Consider the following 18,330-nt stretch of genomic DNA (forward strand, 5'->3'; position numbering starts at 1 on the left):
CCTCCTGACACCCACCCTTTACGTATTTGTAAACATTAATGAGGTCACCCCTCAGTCTCCTCCAAGCTGAAGAGCCCCAGCTCCCTCAGCCTTTCATCATAAGGGAGACGCTCCACTCCATCATCTCTGTGGCCCTGTGCTGAACTGTCTCCAGCAGCTCCCTGTCCTTGAACTAAGGGGCCCAGAACTGGACACAATATTCCTGATGTGGTCTCACGAGGGCAGAGTAGAGGAGGAGGAGGAGAACCTCTCTTGACCTACTGCTGTCCAGATGGGTTGTGGAGTCTCCTGTGGAGACATTCAAAACCCACTTGGATGAGTTGAATTCCTGTGTGACCTACTCTAGGTGGCCCTGCTCTGGCAGGGGGGGTGGATCTTTCGAGGCCCCTTCCAACCCTTAATCTGTGATTCTGTGAGAGCACAAAGAAGGAAAATAATGGGTGTTATTCCCACTTTTTAAACCTCACGATTCTTCAGCAGCTGCCTCAAAAGTTTAGGCTGTTCAGAGCCAACATAGCAGCAGCGGCCGAAGTTCCCCACGATGTGTTGCAGGCACTGCAGCAGCAATGGACTCCCATCACAAGTCATGCGACCAAATCAGCATCCCTGGAGATACTTAAAGGATGCACAGATGAGCTGCTGAGGGATATGGTTTGGTTTGGTTTAGTTTAGTGATGGGCTTGGTAGTGTTAGGTTAGTGGTTGGACTTGATTATCTTAAAGCTCTTTTCCAACTGGAATGCTTCTATGAGGTGCTGAGGGACATGGTTTAGTGGTGGGCTTGGCAGTGCTAGGACACGATGATCTTAAAGGTCTTTTCCAACCAAAAGAATTCTATAACTGTCCCATCACACACATGCAGAGTCCAAAGTGCAAAAAAAAAAAAAAAAAACCAACAACTGAGTTACTTACTTCACCCCAGTGGTGATTTGTATTGCATTTTGACAAAGCTTTGGCCTTACTGGCTTCACCCTGAGTGCCCACCCAGCCTGCCTGGTTCCCACAGGCATTGCTCCCAGCTCTAGCTGTTGCGATTTGCTGTGTTAGAGCTAGGCAGGACTGGGGCCTGTGGTGGATGCAGCTGTACCATGGAATTGATTGTTGTCATGTATTAGTGCTCTCAGACGAATTGCCCATCAAGTGGACTGAATTTTTGTGGTCCTCTGTAAAGTTCTTCTCCCCTGAGTATAAGACATCATTTCCTGTCTCCTTCCTTCACTACCTGAAGTTAAATTACTCTTTTCTTACTTACCTATATGAGTATTCCAATTAGTATATTTGTAAGAAATAATGGAGTTAAATTGAGTATGATTTTTGTACAGTCTTTTCTTTAGATGCCATTTTGTTGTATTCTTTCTATTTTCTTTCAAGGAGTCTCATACAATTACAGGTTAAAGTGGTGTCCTTTTACAAAGATGGAGCAAAATTGGCATTAATGGCTGCACCTGTAGGGAAGAGAGGTAAGAGCAAACCAGGAGGCAGAACTGATAAAAGGCTGCTATAAGCACTTGCCTACCCTGGAAAGGAAGATGTTAAGCTTCCCAGGCTAAGAGTGGAGATGAGAGGTAAAGGTGGAAATGGAGTCTCCACGTTGTGAGCAGAGGATCACAAAGGTCTCTCTAGCTGAGATTCTGAGGTGTTTTGAACATCCTCTAAGCGAAGAGCAAGCCTGGGCTGTTTGCTTTCAATGTTGCTGTAAAATGGAGCAGTTGACTCAGGGGCAGTGCCCACCACTCCATTTTATATTCCTAAAAGGTCTAGGAAGCATCTTCATCCATGCTGATGGTACTGCTTCCTTCAAGACATACCACAAGCCTGGTAAGAGCATAGGTAGATGCTGAAATAACAGGCTGAAATGTTGGGGCGGGGGGGGGCAAAAAAAAGTTTCTTGATGTTTTTTCCATTCTCCTTCTCTGTGCATTGTCATGAGGCTATTTTGCTGCCTATACTTCATTTCAAAAGACTGTTGATGAGTGCTAATACTCATTAGTATGGCCGACTAATTTTTCTAATAGTGCTCTAGTGAGTCATTTGTTTCTAGGAATAGCTGGTATTAAAGTTTATTGCCACTTATTTGAAATAAATATCCCCTCCTCTGTTCCTCTTGCAGTCTATGGTTCCTTCATTACAGTAACTCTCAGAACAGATCTACGATTGACAAGTCCTCTGTTTTGTTACTATGTGTAGCCAGCCAGTGGCAACAGGCCTGTCTTATTCACTGCATGGTTGCACTGCTGCAGAGGTCAAGGCTAGGCTAACTCTTCAGGGACAAGAGTGGGTAATAAAGAATGAAGACAAAGATCTAGTGCTTTCCTTGTGGCTACATATCTATTAGCAAACAAAAATAGCACCGAGCAGCAGTTAACTTGGGGCTAATGCTCACAATAAGAAGAGTATCCGGTGTTGCTTTCCAGCAGTATAGGCCTATTTTCCCCCAGGTGGGACTGACCTTAGTCAGAAGAGTTTGTTTCCTTACAAAGAATTCATCCTGTTTCTCTCTCTTGTCAGGGATTATAAAAGCTGTTTAGCAATGCCTATGCAGTTAATCTTTCTTCCCCTTTCCCTCTGTTTTTTTGTTTTTGCTTTCAGCCATTGGCAGCATTCAGCAGTCAGAGGAAAAGGTAGGCCTATGTTTTCACCTTCGTTATGTGTGCAGCTATAATCCTGCTGTAGTAGGAGAGCTTGGGAGATGCAGATGTCTTTGGAAACTATCAGGGTGCTTAAATTTCCTGTGTCCTGTGAGAGTGGTTCTGTCCCCTGCAACCTGGAAAAATGAAACAAAATGCTAGGACTGAACTCAAGTAAGATAATGGGACTGGGAAATAACATGCGTTACTGTAGAATACCCCACAGTCTTTTTGCCTTAACAGATAAATTACAGGTGCTAGCTAAGGCTTAAAATCTTAAGCTTAAACAAAGGAGTATCTGAGCTCTAACTAAGATAGGCACCTAGCTGCCTTTTGGGCCCTTCTCATGCTGAAAGCTGTATGCATGTGGCTGGGGAGTAAGAGCTGTGAAGTTCTCCATGGGGTTTTGTGCTGCACTGCTTGCTTGGTCTCTGTCTGCAGCTGATGAAGTACTTGGGAGTGGTGATCTATGAAGCCCTGGACTGGGGAATTGACAGTCAAGTGGAGCGAGAACTGAGTGAGCCTTTGGAGAAACTGCTGTGCTTCATGTTGAAGCTGGACGATGAGAGGATGAAGCCAGCAGTCACCCTGCAAGATGTTATCAAGGTTTCCTTCTTCCCACTTACTAAACCATAGAATCATAGAAATGTAGCAAGTGTAGTAAACATAGCAAATGCTGTTGACCAAGGGGCGCGACCATTTCTGGGAAAAAGCTGGGTGGCTTGTTGGAGGACGTAGAGGGAGCATGTGGCTTTCCCATCAGAGGGAAAAGGCAAAAGCATCTTTGGTGCATGCAAGTGCCTGTTGAAAAAAACTAAGAAGGAAGACTAAGCATGGCTCTCCCACAGTTGTGTCTACAAAGTTCTTCTGTACATAGTGTCCAATTTCAGTTTCTATGGATATTGGAAAAAAGTCACTTGTCCGTAGTATTCAGTTTCTCCAAGAGCTGGGATTTGAATGTCTCAAACATAATTTGAAGGTATTGGGAGCTTCCCATACCTCAGACTCATCAGGACAAGTGACTCTACCTGCTGTGGGTTATTTTTGTGCTTTGTTTGCACTGAAGGCTTCCTCTTTCAGGTATTTGTTTCAAGACATGCTTTGTGGAGAACAAGGTATATTACACAGCTACTTAGATTATTGTGCATATAAGATTTGACCTCTTGCTTCTTTATTCCTCTGCATCTACAATAGGGAAAAAAACCCAAAATGTAGAAGGGATCTGTGAGGAAGATGGTTCTTAATCATGAATTGAGAAAAACTGAATCTTTCTTTATTCCATCCTACCATGTTTTTACATTTCAAGATCTCTTTTAAGTTGCTGCATTTCTTTCAGGCCTGTGAGGAGCACTTGTCCAGGCCTTCTGAGGCTACCAGCCATTATGAAATGACCTGTAGGAATCTGTTTACTGAATATATGGAACTTCAGAAGCTTATGGCCATCATCCAGACCTCCAAAGAGGTACATTAGGATTCACCCCTTGGCCGCTATTCCCTCAACCTTCACACACTCACATAGTTCTAAGGTAACCTTCCGATTGTACAAGAAATAGAGTACCTAGCTGAAGGTCTGTTTTCACAATGTGGAAGGCTACTATCTCTGCACCATATTAGTAACTTATTGTAGCTTTTGAAAGCTTGGATGTTAGGGGCTTCTAGGCTTTTCAGATTAATGTTAGTAACACATACTGGCTAGGTAGGGGATCATTGAAGAGTGCAAGGTAATGACCTCATGCCTCCCTCTCAGAGCCTGAGAAAAATGGATGCAGAGGATTTGATGGGAAATGCCCTTCCAAAGGAGAAAAAATACTCGGTAAGGGATTTAATTCCTTCATTGTGGGAGGTTGGGGATTTTGTCTACCTTGGCTCTTCATTGACTCTTCTATGAAAAGCAGAGCTTGAACACAAATGAAACTTCTTAGGCTGTTCAAGAGCTTAAGTATTTAAAGACTTGACTGAAAACAAGCTGGTGAACGAACTTGAAAAGCTATTTTGTGTGTTAACCTCATGTGGACATTTATTCTGTGCAAAGCATTTCTTTGTGGTTCAACCTAAACCACTTCTAAAAATGAAGTTGGAGGCAGTCTTTGGAGTAAGTGTCCACAAGTAGTTATTCAGCCTGTTTCTTCCTGCAAATGAGCCCCAGACTCCAGCTCTTGGCAGGAACTGACACCTGCCAAAAGCAATCTGTTCTTTTCTTGTAGCTGGATTGCATACTCCCAGAAAACTGTTCTGTTGGTGGTAGGACCAAGGTGGACTAGCCTGCTCTGTAGGCTAGTGGGGTCTGTGCTGGTTCAGGGCTGAAGGGGGCCAAAGGCCAGTAGCTCTATCCATTTGGTGGTTGTGCTGCTCTAGTGAAGGAGAGTGGGGTTGGAGATGTAGCTCCTACCTTCTGCTCACTGCCTTTCTCGTCTTTCCATTCTGCCCTTCTGTAGGTCTCAGACTGTGTGTTTGGGTCAGAGAAAGCAACTTATTCTGTTCTTTTCAAGGCTTTACACAGTTAGGGCTCCATCAGAAACAAATAGCTATTTTGGCTGGAGCTCTGCCCAGCATAAACAAATGCACTGTAGTCTGGAGTCTGTGGAGACAAACAGCAAGCCCCAAGAGACTTGTAGACTCACTCCCTTTGTCTAAATAGCACTTGCTTTGAAGCGTGCTCAAACTATTCGTATGAAAATGTTTGTGAAATGTGTGTTTGGGCATATTCTCAATTTTGTGATCTATTAAAATAAACTGGCAAGCTATCTCAAACCACAAACTCATCAACTGCTGTAGCTCTTTTCTGCAGGGAATACATGAATAAATACATGGGCTTTGCCGTGTGGCCTGAAGGCCAGTGTTTTTGGCCTCTGCTCCTTCAGGAGACATGAATTCCGAAAGCAGGATGTCTGGTGCAGATCCTCTGCTTCTAGTTTCCCAGTCCCTAAGCACCAGTTGATTGCATTGCTCTGACAAACTCTTGGGTTTAAAATAACCACGGTGCCAACTTCACTGAGATCCCACAGATTAGAGCTGATGCTCTCTGTGGACCACAATTCTTCGTATCGGTGGCTGTGTTACTCGCTTTCTGAAATGTAGACCACAGCAAGATAATGTGTAAGGTTGTACAGTTTCATCAGAGCTTATCCATATGTATCACAAGACAACCATCACCTTGAAATGTAGCGTTTTGTGCTGCATTGCACAGGTGTGGGAAGTTAATTTGGAGTTTGACAATACATGGTATAGCCCAAGTAAGATAATTTCAGCAATCAATCAGTATGAAAAGAATAATATAGGTGATAATAATGTCACTTTCATCTGAAAAATGGTTTGGGGCATACAAGTAGTTCCAAAATGGCCAGCGGACGGCACTTGTCCTGAAATTAATGTGGTAATATTGCAGTACAGAATTCTCTCTTTGGGGCATATCTTTCAGTCAAAGTCTGTCATCGCAACTCTAGAAAGTGCAAATGGCTCAGGCTAAGCTGTTTCAAAGGTCTCTCGTACTGATCAGTTTGCCCAGAGACTTTTGTGTGTTGTCCCACACAATAATAGTTGTAGCCTAGGAGATATGACTAGTATATGGTCACTCTTTGACAGTTGTAGTCCTCTGGAGTTGAGGTATGATTGCACCAAAGCCAGGCTAAAACAATGCAACAAAAAAAAAAAAATCAGTTTCCTTGAAGCCAGAGCTTGCATAAGATTCTTCTGATGTTAGACCAAGATATCCGAAGGGGTAAGTTGAGAGAAGATGCTTCATACTGCAAGTGGAAAAGGGAGAGGAGTCTAAGTCAGACACTTTGTTCTGAGGCAGTTTTCTAAAATGTTTTGCTTCCCTTTCATTGTTTACAATACAATCACTTGTTCTGACTCAGTTTCTGTTGGGATCCAGATAAGCTGTGTTGACCTAGCACTTCCACTGCAGTGTTGTCTGAACATGCTGTCAAGTTGATTATATTTTTTTCCCCGTCTTTAATTTTTGTCGGGTTTATACTGCATGCCTGAGCAGCCTCGGATCTTAATACAGGAACAGGATGAGCAGATATCAGAGTTATCAGCTTGTGTCTCCAGGCTGAAACTGTTAACACATGCTGCTGTGAAGGTTGAAGTAGGAGATCCCTTTCCCTTTCTTTTCCTGTTTTGTCTGTGGGCCCTTCAACCCTTGGTTTCTGAAATTTCAGCGGATGTTAATAGTAGGAGTTAAGATTTCATTCCCAGTGATCTAACATAATATGAAAAACTCTGTCACCTGAAACACTTGCAGAACATTAGGTATTCAAAAACATCAGTCTAGCTACCTGGCAGCCAAAGCTGGGTTTTACTGAAGTACATTCATAAAAGTTAAGGACAAAATTTGGGAACGAGCCTGGTGAGCTGGCTCCCAGATCCCTAATTGTAAATTAACTTCTGCAAAGAGAAGCAGTTCCCTGCTCCGGTGCTTGATCTCCAAGTGTGTTGGGGAGGGTGTCAAGGACACGCTTCTATGTTTCTGAATAACTTTAGTTGCTAAGTGTGCCCTGTTACATGGAGGGAGGGGATGCTGTTCTGTGCGTTGTGGCCAGCTGTTGACTTGGCCCTGACTGGTTTCCCTGAGGCATCCCTGTGGCCGAACGTCATCGGGGAGCTGCAGAGCGGCGTGAGGCTGCACAAGGCCGCTGAGCGACCACAGTGTCACACACCTCCAAAGGAGCGTATCCTCTCTCCCTACGAACTGCTTCTGGATGATATTCAGCACCAGAGGTATACCCTTCGGAAGGTGAGTGGCTACTCAATGGGCAGCTTTGAAACCACCTCCTCTACTTTGTTTCTAAGCTGTATTTGTTGAGACCCCTTCATCAAATGCCCGTCTTTCTCAAAGGTACTTCCAAGTCCAGAAGTGTCTGAGTCTCCCTCTCAGCTGCAGCTCGATATTAGATCACCCTGTTTGTCTACCTAAGTGCTTCATTTCCAGTAACTTTTTCAGTCAGAGATTGCCACACTTTCATTAAGCTGGATTGTGAACATTTTTCCCTTCCAGGAGTCAGCTGCTCCCCTCCCTGGAGCAATTTTGCGGCTTTGCACACAACTGTTTCCTGAAACAAACCCTTTTCTACCTATGCTTTCCCCTTTGGACCCTTGTGTCCTCCCGGGCTCCTCAAACTGAGCCGTGCCTGGCATCTCTTACTAGTTTCCTTGCCTTTCTGGATGTTGTGGCATGTGTGCAAATGCAAAAAAAGCTTTGAGCAAGTCCTTTGCTCAGCCTCAGGCAGAGGCCACCAGGCAGTGTACACAAGCTACTGCAGGAGTTTAGTCAGCGTAAGAAATGCTGAGCCCCTTCCAAGGGCAGACACTGAGCTGACTTGACTGGTAGGGCTTCCAACAATGTGGATGGCTGGTGAAGATGACCAGATACGAAAGTGTCTGGGGTGACTCTAAAGGCCTGTGATTCTGTTCACTTGCTGCAGCTTGAGCTGGTAACAATGAGCAGATCTAAAACACTGGCATAAGGCTTTGTGGCATTGGCATGCTTCACAAACAGGCGTCTTGGCAGAGGATGAGACACAGCTCTACTTGTAATAGAGGAGTATTTTTGAAAGTGAAATTTTGCATACCACGCTAGACGTTAGCTTTTTCTCCTTGCTAGTGCTACTAGAGTGCAGGGGTTTAAAGGCCTCAGCTAAACCATGCCCCTCTAAAACCCCAGCTCTTGCTTGTTGTGTCTGAAGGCTGGAGCCAGAGTTAAGGCTATGACATTTCCCTTGGGATTGTGCCTTGATTGATAATAAATGAATAGTAATGGAAAGGAGACAGTACATCATAACTACTTGTGTTCCTTGCAATGTACTGTGTATCAATGCACTGTGCAGTACAGAACCATAACTCAAGGTGGCAGAATGAACTGGGTCTTGATTTTCTTTTTTCTGTTTTTCTTGTGGTAGATGAGAAAAACAACCATGTTCAAGAGTGGTACTCAGAAATGCTAGAAGAAAGCATAGACTGCTACTCCTCAGGTCTTTGTGAAGGCTCTTAAACAAGGATTTCCCCATCTGCAGAGCTATTTTAAAGCTTCTCTAGCAAACAGTGGTCTAATTTGCAAATGAATGAAAGTAATGCAAATGAATGTGGGAAGCCCTAGTGTTGTTCTACCTGTACTCCCACGTGTTCTAAAGTTGTACTTGCAGGGTAAGCCTCAAAGTAAGAATAAGTGAACAAGAGAGCTAAAGACATGTGTGTGCAACTTGACTTTTTTTGGCAATTCTCCCCAATGCAGCAAGCACAGAACTTGATGAGGGAGACATTCTGCTTCACATGAACACCTGCCCTGCAATTCTATCTTGCTGTTGTTCCTAGTTTACCGTAGTGGCTCTAAGCCAGTCTCTGGAACTCCAGTTGATGCATACAGCTGCCTGCTGATACAGTTCTTATTACAGTCATGTTAACCCATTCAATTACCTTCTTCCCTGGAGCTGAGTTCTCATTGATGAATGTCATGTGACCATGCTGTTTGTCAGGATCATTCCTACAATGTTTTCCAGTGGCTTTTCAGAGCAGTTTGTGAGCTGCTGGGGATGGATAGAAGGCTGTGTGTTTCTTCTGCAAGCCTCAAAGGGATGTGCAGCACATCCAATTGCCTCTAGTTTGCCTCAGTCAAATATATCTCTACCAAAACCCCATCATTCTGCACTTCCCAATTCAGTTTTGAAGTGTCTTCTCCAACCTCCCCCATTTCCAAGTCCCAACTCGAGCCATTTGCTGTGCCACTGAATGGAAAAGTGTGCCAGGAGTAGAGAAAGAATTATTACTTAAGCATCATTTCTGTTTTTTCAGGTGATCGTCAAGCAAAATCATGGGACTCCCAAAGCTGATGTAGCTGCTCCCAAGCCTCATCTAAAGCCTGTAGGTGACCTGGTGCTGTATATAATGATTCTGATTATTATTATTATTATATAATGATCAATGATTCTGAAACTGACAAAACAATTTCTAGGAGTATAGAACTAGTGTCTTAGCTACTGGTTTGAATTTGTGAGAGAGATCTAGTAAACACACAACGTTTGGGCAGACTCTCCTGACAAAAACATGGGGATAGAAAAATGGGAGATGTCATCTTCATAGGAGAAAGATTATCTATCAGTCTCCCTACTTCTGCTGCTGCTACTTCCATTTGTAATTTTTTATGGTCCTGAACCTGCTTTTGCAGGGGGGTTGGACTAGATGATCTCTAAAGGTCCCTTCCAACCTCTACCATTCTATGGTTCTATGAAAGTAATCCTGGAGTTCTTGGTATCACATTTGAGAGTTGCTGAAGTATTCTGCTGCACATTATCTAAGGATTCTCTTGTTTGTCTGTTGTGTGCAGGGCTTCGTGCCCTCTTGAGTGAGAGACACTTGTAAAACAGTGCCACTGCTGAAGAAGTAGTTCTGTCACCACTGGTCTCCTTGCTCAGTCCACTGTCTCTTTCTGGTGCTATATTTTGCCTGCAGGTGCTGGAGAGGAAGCTGAATGAGTGTGTGCCATCAGAGTCCAGATGGCATCAACAGCTCATGGTAGAAATAAAAGGACCACAGAAGCTTTGGTCATCACAAGCAAAGGAAAATGGGAGCAGGCCCAAAGGTACCTGTTACAAAGTGACCTATCAAGCATGGAAGTGAAGTCAGTGTTGACTAAAAATGATGGATGGCCTTTGAAAAGTTCCTGCTTATCTTTTCCATAGCATGTATAATGCAAGGGAGGTGGGAACGCAAAGGTTGTGTGATAGAGGTGGTATAGTGTAAAAATAGTTCTTTCTAGATAATCTGTTTGTGGCTTATTAAGACTCAAAAGATATTTAAACTTACCCTTTTTTGATGCATGTTCAAATTTGTCTGTCCACTAAGTAACACAACAGGGGTTTTGACATCACCTAAAACTCAAAGATTATATAACTACCAGAACAAAGTCTAGCCAAGTCTCAGATTCTGATGTGTGGGTATCAAATTTGGCATTTTCCTGTCACAGCACGTCTTATCTTGTCTATACGTACAGGGGTTTTTATGCTCCCTATCCCCTGCAGAAATGCTTGTGGCAGCAAATATCACCTTGAAACCTCCAAGCAACAGTTTCTTAACTCTCCAGGACGCCAGTGCTGAGTCAAAAATTGTCAACACTACAACACAGCAGCTGGGACCAGGACTTCAGGTAAGGCTTTAAATGAAATGACTCTGGAGAGGCATTAGACCTGCATACACATAGCCTGGAAGGCCAGGTTCAAATCCTAGTATGGGCAATCTTGTCTCTCAAAAGTGAATGAATGTCATACCATTAAGTTCACTGAAGTCTTTTCCTCTATAGAAGATCATATCATATTTAAACACTTTTTTTGGTGGCATGACTGTAGCCTATAGAAACAAGGTCTGCTTTGGTCTCTTAAAACTAGATCCTGCAGAAGTCTTAATATGTGTAGGAGTTTGGCCAATATGGGACAGAACTATTCACATCCTTACCTCACAGTGAGGCATTTGATGCTGGATGTATTTGTATTTTGCATGATATGTGAGCTTTGTGGAAGACAAACTTGAGGATTTCTTTCAAGGAAGCAACTTCACGGGTGAATTCCCACTCTTTTGCCTGTAGAATAATTTTGAGACCACTGTTCTTCCATAAACCATGATACATAGCCTTTTGGGTTCTTTAGCTCCTGGCTCAATCATGAAAAGCTTGACTGCTTGGTCCTGGCATTCAGTCTGAGCAGATTCAGAAATTCTGTGGAACAGAACATCAATCCTAACACATCATGTCTAGCACAGATGCATTGGCATACAAACAGAAATCTGTTTTCTGTAAACATTTCTGTCTGAAAAGCAGTTGCTTAACTGAAGAAAAACGGATATGAATTAATAAAAGCTGAAAATCTTAGCTATATTTGCACAAGTCTGGGCTACTTGTAGGAATGTTCAGCATTTGAGAACCCTGTGGTTGATGTGTTACTGCTAAACTAGGAGGGCCTTCATATGGAGACTAGCATAATCTAATTTGGTTTGTGCTTTTCTAGAGAAGCTAGAAACAGGGCTGTTGAGATATAGCACTGAGTTTCAGTTGGGTTAGTGGGGCATAGCTTCTTGAATGGTTCTCCACTGTTGCTACATGTGAGCTGATGCCAAGAAAACAGTTTCAAAATTCTCTGTGAGTTTTATAGGGAGGATTTTGTGAAATTGGTTCCTGAACAAATGGAACTTTGAGTCTAGGATATGTATTGAACATGGGCAAGAGAGAACAGATGAACTGGAAATTTCACTAGCTTGACTGGAGCTTCCTAGTTGGGGGGAGAATTAACTTGCTATTATCTCTTGGAATATAAAGTTGCTAAATGTGCCACATTGATTTCTTTCTCCACTCCACTTTTGGCTGAGCCTTGACCATTTCTGGTCAGTCCTGGGGATCCTGGATTTTGTTAAGCAGTGGTACTTCTGAGAAAGTGGTCTTGGCGTCTCTTGTGTGTAGCTTAAGAGTATCCTGTCCTCTGGTCTCCAGGAAACCACTCCCAAGCTGCCTTCCAGCACGTGGCTTCCCTCAACCAGCTCATCAGTAGTATCCTGCAACAGCACAGGTCAGCATACTTCTAGCTGCACATCTAATCCAGGTGACAAAATACAGTCAGTGGCCTGCTGGCTTCCCAAAGCCTTAGCAGGGGCTCACTGTACACTCTGATCATCTGAAGACACTTTACAGGAGAAGCTCCAACATTAAGTAATGAGTCTGGGGAGGTGCCCTTAGAAAACCATTCCTCTGCGGTTAACCGAAACTTGAAATGAGCGCAATTGCTGTAACCTCTGCTTTTTGTGATCTGAGATGATGGAGGTTGAGGGGGAGTGGTGCAAGCCTCACTACCCTCAGAAGGCAATGTAGTGCTCTTCAGTGTTCAGCTTTTGGGGTGAATACTTAGAAGCTGATGGTTGTTTTTTTCTGCACCCTAAAACTCTCTCTTCCTGTCCAGGTCTCACTGCAAATTGCATATGGTCTTCCATGAGGGCATCTCCACTAGGAGACATTAAAGCTAATGGTTTCCTGAATGCTGGCCAACAGCAGATGCCTCCATACAGAGAAAGGTCCAAATCTTTAGAGAGATGCCTTCAAATCAAAGAACTTGTAAGTTTGGTGTGTCAGCTAGGAAGCCTGGTCTGATATATCTGGTAACGACCAGAGTTTGCACCTTGATCCTTGTGCAAGCAGTAAGCATGTTCTGTGGTTTTTACCTTAGGCCATGTTGTATAATGATACTAAGTTGAAATATTATTCTCTCCTTGGAGATGGCTTAAGGGAAGACTGGATGCTGTAGTGTCCTTGAGGAGGCTTCCCAGTTTGAATGATATGAAATAAAATTGTTCCTTGTGTAAGAAGAGAAAAATACCACTGCATTACTTGAAAGTGTCCATCGAGGCATCCTCAAGCAGACTGTAGTTGGCAGTGGGGCTGTCCTGCTTTCTTCATCTCCCCTCATTCTGTCTAGATTCTGATATGTTCACAAACATTCTTTAAGCTGCAGTGGTTTACCAAATGTAGATAGCACAGCATTGGGGACTCCTAAATGTCTGCAGTGTTGAAGTCACCAGACTCTGAATGTGGGAGCAATCCTGGGGTTTGTGTGTTTCTGTGCAACCTTCTGAATCATAGCTTTGTCCTGTTCTGCCTCAACAAGGTGTGCTGTGCCCTGGCCTCCTCATTTCCTTCTGCATCCCTCCCTGCCCCACTCCATGCAAGTCTCTAAACTGACCATAACTCTTTGCTCAGTGAAGTGTGGTGGGGAGTGCAGGTGGGTTGAGCTCCCCACCTGGGGATAAAAGCACCATTGTCTCCTGGTCAACTACCAGACCACAGCTGCCGTTGGTGTGGGGCTCATGAGTCTCAGAAAAGAGAAGGCAAGTGAGTGGTGTGTAATCAAAAAGGATCCTGTACCTAGATGGGACAAGGGGTGCCATCTGTGCTGTGGTGTCTACCAAAGGGTAGGATTCCTCAGAGACTGGCTCTGGAGATGGTATTAATTGCTGCGGTGACCAAGGCACCTGCTTCCCTACTGAGGTGATGGGAAGCTGCTTGAAAACTCTACCACTAAAACCTCTGTAGTAGTATTATTAACTGATACTCCCATCACTGGCAAAACTGAGTTTTGGGGACAAATGCTCCTGAGCCTTTTGAGACCTGTTTTTGAGGATGACCTTCCCAAATACCTGCTTCCTTCAGCTTTCTCTGGTGCTTAACTTCTGTCTTTTGACAGGACTGTCCCTTTACTACCAAGTGGCCATCACCAACCATTGCTGAGCTGATTGGAACCAGATACACAATGATGGTGCTGCAAGGGCAAGGCCCTTTCCAAGGAGGTATTGATGGTGTCTTTCCAAGAGCAAAGGTATGTTTCCTCTCCTCCACTTTGTGCTGTCCTTGCAGTTTCAAAAGGTAGCTGGTTTTATGGCCCTAAGTGCTGAACTGCTGAGGTGCTATCTGTCTCAACTTATCCTGTTTGTACAGGTGATCAGAATGTGGTCCTTTTAATACGTGTTTGGTGATGGCTTCTAATCAGGCTTAAGCTTTGTAAGTTGCCTAGAAAGGAACCCAGCCTTTGCTTGATACTTCTTGCCTGTTAGTCAGCTCTCCTAGCATGGAAGTGCCATGACTACTGGCCAGTTCTGAAATCATGATGTAAGCCATTGAGAAATGGTACCGCTAAACAGGGAAACAAAGGCTCTTAACTCGGGCTCTCACCTGAGTTGTGCTGACTCAAACCATCCTGCTGAGTGGATGCAAATGTTGGGAAGATGACGGGGACAGAGAGTGACCTGCAGCACAGCGCTGTTGGCTGTCTGCTCTGCTTAACTGCCGGCTTATTCACCGAGTCCCCTTTAGAGGTGATGTTGCAACCAGCTGCTCTACAGCACAGATGTCATCAGTCCAAGCCCTCTGCAACACAGATGTGAGGAAGTCCGTGCTACTTGTCTTAGGGGTCAGCATCTTGCCCTAAATTATTTAGCAGTATAGACAGGGAGAAAGGCTTCTACTAGCAGAGCTGTGCTACATCCAAAACGTGTCTGATGCTCCTGAGACTGAAGCCTTGTTTTCTTCTTACCTTACTTACCAACCCTGCTTTAGCTTGCTGTATTCTTGCCTATTCTAAAATGGCTTTCTTACCCTCTTTGTGTTCTCACTGCAGAAGCTGTTTTAGCTTTCTCAGGCTCTGCTTCTCAAGATAATATCACTTCTGACTGCCAGCTGTGTATGAATGTGTTCTTTTTTCATAAAGTTCAAGCGACTCATCAGCTTCCTTATGACTCATTTTTTGCTTCAGGATTGGATTCAAATTTGCCCTGACTTAATCTCTTTGGGATTGCTGCAGTCTACCTCAAAGAATGTCTCTCTTCTTCCCCCTCTCTTAACTAGCTACTGTTACACTCTTGCACAATACAGCTATTGTTTGCTCAAGAGCTCTTTTTTTAAACTCCTGTTGTCTGGCAGCTGCCCCAAACCTCTACATCATAAAAACACTGGCCTACAAGTAAGATTTCTTTGCCTTTTTAGCTTTAAATTCCTGTGTCTCTGCTATCCTTTATTGGACCTCTGTTATTGTATGTGGATCTAAAGCCTTTAGAAGGTTGGTTTACGTGCTTGCTCTTTGGCAGGCTGTGGGTACCACTGGTCAAAAGATATTTCCCTGTTGCATTCACAAGTAACTTTCCTTTCCACAGATCTGTTTCAGCTGCCACAAGCAGATGTTTCTTAAGTGGCCTTACAACTGTTACCTCTGCAGCAGGTGAGCTGGTACAAAGGGACTGAATAAAAGAAAAGAGTGAAAGAACAGTGCTTGAAAATACTCAGAATTTAAACAGTTGTAGTACCAGATAAGAACTGATTGCTGAGCCCTTCAATTTTGCCTTACTGCACAAGCCAGGCTGAAGTGTCTGCAGCTGCAGAGGATGTGGAAAAAAACTTACCTCTCAAGTGATATCTCAATTTTAACTCTTGGTATTAAGCTAGCAGTAACCCATTTTGCTGTGTGAGTATTAGATTCAGTTTATCTGAGATCACTTTCTGCACGTTGCTCTAAAAGTTGGATTTAACTTCAGTCAAGGGCTTGAGCAGATTCTGGGAGAGGCCCTTCACCATAATCTTCTGTTGAGGAGTGAAAAACTGAACTCCAGACCCTGTGACTGAGAAAGGAGTTGGACCTACTTGTATCCACTTATTTGTCAGAGGCTTTCTGTTCGTGGGAGAGGAAAAGAGGAACTTCAGGCTCATTAAGACTCACTTAAATCTGTCTGAAGCAGTGGTGAAGCACTGAATTGTTTACAAGTAAAGAACCACTGGGAAATGAGTAACTGGTAACAGTGCTGGGTGAAAAGTAATGGACACTTGCAGATAAAGCCTGTAAGCTATGGCATTTCAGATGATTTAAACTAGGATAAATAGAAGGTGTAGCAAACTGAATTAGGAGAGTTCTAAGCTTGCTTGCTTTGCCATCAAGTGATTGTGCACAAACTAAGACTTACTGGGGAAAGTCACCCTTAGCTACAATAGGGGTATCTGCTGAGCTGTACTGAAATGATAATGCTGGGAACTTTTTTCTCTTAGTGTTGTCTGCTGTGACTGCTGCATCAAGGCAAGTCTAGTCTTTACAACAGCATATGGGTTTTTTTACGTTTCCTATTTTCCCTGCACCTCACCTAGTCTTAGGAGGCTTTCCTGCATCCCACTGATAACTTCAAATCTTATCCTCTAGCTTGTTTCTAAGAAAACAGAAGAGGGAATATTACGAGGTGCAAAAGCAGCCAGGGTGCCACAGACATCTCCTGCCACACTTGACTAAAACAACTCTGGTTCCCTTTCTTTCATCCTGTGTAAAGTGGTTGGGATTACTCTGTGCTCTATACAAGGGTCAGAAAGTTCACTGCATTAACGTCTGCGTTCTAAGTGCACCAATAAATCAGTTGCATACCATGCAAATTTTCCTGCTAAGAAGGACGTGTTGTCCTGAGAACTCAGGTGACTTGTGTTGTGATTCTAGATGTCCATGCCCTTCAGAACGTGTGTACATATCCCACTTCACTTCCTAAAACTTTTGAGACTCTCCAGAGAGGAGGACCCAGTCACTCAAGAGCAGAAGAGCTCCAAGTTGCTTCATGAAATAGAGCACTGGGAGTACTTTGGGTAAGCTGGGACAGGGATGTTCTGGTTTTTTACCTTGAAAGATGTGACCAGTTGCTTTGTATATGAAAATCTTACAAACATGCAGACAGCCAGATATAGTATTATGCTGGTCATCTGAATGTTGTGCTGAATGATTGGCTTAGCCACTGGTTTCCTTAGTCTATAGTTCCCTGTAAATATTGTGGGGTTTAAGTGACCAAAGGGACACGCAGATGCTCTGTAATCATTTTTGCTTTTTAGGTTTCTGAACACGGATTCAGAAGTAGCCATATTAGCCCAGATATAGAAGGCTCCTTGCGGCAGCTCTGTTTATACAAGAACTTTTAGACCTTGTTACATTCTGTCCCCAACAGCTGGGGGTCTGTCACTACAAGGCAGGACTAGCTCCTTTATTACCTAGAAAGAAAATATGCTAATGGTCTCAGGTAAAAATGACTGAATAGTGATGCCACAATGATTTCTCAGTCCCTCCACACACATACAGACACCCTTTCCTTTTTGACTCTAGGTGGAACAGGCAGACATTGTGGGGTATAAGTGCAACATCTAGGACCAGAAACATACACTGCCTGTTCTGTCCAAATCTGTTATATATTCTACTGCAGGAACAGGTATCTCTCTGAAGCCATTCTTTAATGTAGCCAAAATAAAGTTACAGCAGTTTCTGGTTCAAAGGCTCATACTTAAGTTGCCAAAGTTCAGGGGTAGCGTTCACTACTGAAGTTAACTGAGGCAGTGGTTTGGTCAATCTTGTAATACAAGTGCTGTATCTTAAGTGACTGAATTACTGCCATACTTCAGAGTGGCACAAAAATATATAGTCCTGTAGCATAAGGACTCAGCCATAACCTTGGATCAACCACAGACACCCATTAGACTTTTGGCTGTCAGTGTCTGCAAATGAAGCTGTTCTGGTGCTTAGTAGCCTTCTGAAGTTCTGTTGAACTTGTGCATTTAGCTAACAGCACTTAGCAGTATTCGATCATGCATGCAGGGAGGGAGAATCATGCCCTCTAAAAGAAACCTGGATCAACTTTCATGCTTTCCTTTTTTTCTCTCTCCTGCTGCAGTGTACCTGTTATTTTGGAGCCCCGCTGCCTAGCACACCCTCTGTGCCATTACACAGGGACCATGGCAGACTGGCTGACTGCTGACATCTGTACATGTTGTGAGCAGTATCTGTTGAACATGGCTTCCACTCAACAGCAGAGCATCCCTCTCAGGAGAAATTCCTGGCCCTGAACCAACCTAGAATGACTCTCCCATACATTTCTCCTGCCACTTGTTCTGTACCTGAAGCAAATGAAACAGCTTTATGCACCTATTGACATAAAGCCCTGAATAAAAGACCTCCCTGCTGGCTAGCCTAAGCAGGAAGCACAGTTAGAATTTATGTATTGTGAAGTATTCTAAAGCTTTGTGGGTTTTAGAACTGTTTTAATTCTTTTTATGTGTCTTTTGGGAAAAATAAATGTTGATGCACTATCACGCCTCCAGCATTTCCTCCTTTGCACCTGCAGCTGTCCTCGTTCCGTGGCCCTCTGTGTTCACTGCTGATCAGACTTCAACC

General features: G+C 43.7%; 1 protein-coding gene across 1 annotated transcript; it reads left to right on the top strand.

The window, feature by feature from the left end:
* The first annotated feature begins 1,576 nt into the window (after positions 1-1,576).
* Positions 1,577-18,087, top strand: LOC104552499 (protein spire homolog 1). Its single transcript, XM_062008272.1, has 16 exons — positions 1,577-1,817; positions 2,589-2,620; positions 3,068-3,232; positions 3,963-4,088; positions 4,374-4,439; positions 7,203-7,364; positions 9,416-9,484; positions 10,073-10,202; positions 10,642-10,766; positions 12,099-12,174; positions 12,562-12,713; positions 13,840-13,971; positions 15,302-15,366; positions 16,185-16,212; positions 16,618-16,760; positions 17,831-18,087. The coding sequence occupies exons 1-16, from the start codon at positions 1,577-1,579 to the stop codon at positions 18,000-18,002; spliced, it is 1,884 nt and encodes a 627-aa protein (XP_061864256.1). The 3' UTR covers positions 18,003-18,087.
* Positions 18,088-18,330: the final 243 nt, after the last annotated feature.

Source organism: Colius striatus, chromosome 1 (genome assembly GCF_028858725.1).
Source record: "Colius striatus isolate bColStr4 chromosome 1, bColStr4.1.hap1, whole genome shotgun sequence".
Lineage (NCBI taxonomy): Eukaryota > Metazoa > Chordata > Aves > Coliiformes > Coliidae > Colius > Colius striatus.

What these genes read in the sequence shown, in the direction of transcription:
- LOC104552499 (XM_062008272.1), top strand. Translation starts at nt 1,577, where the DNA reads ATGGAGTCTCCACGTTGTGAGCAGAGGATCACAAAGGTCTCTCTAGCT. An exon ending in CCAAGCCTCATCTAAAGCCT is followed by an intron (nt 9,485 to 10,072) that starts GTAGGTGACCTG and finishes TTTTGCCTGCAG; the next exon opens with GTGCTGGAGAGGAAGCTGAA. An exon ending in AACTGTTACCTCTGCAGCAG is followed by an intron (nt 15,367 to 16,184) that starts GTGAGCTGGTAC and finishes TTTTTCTCTTAG; the next exon opens with TGTTGTCTGCTGTGACTGCT.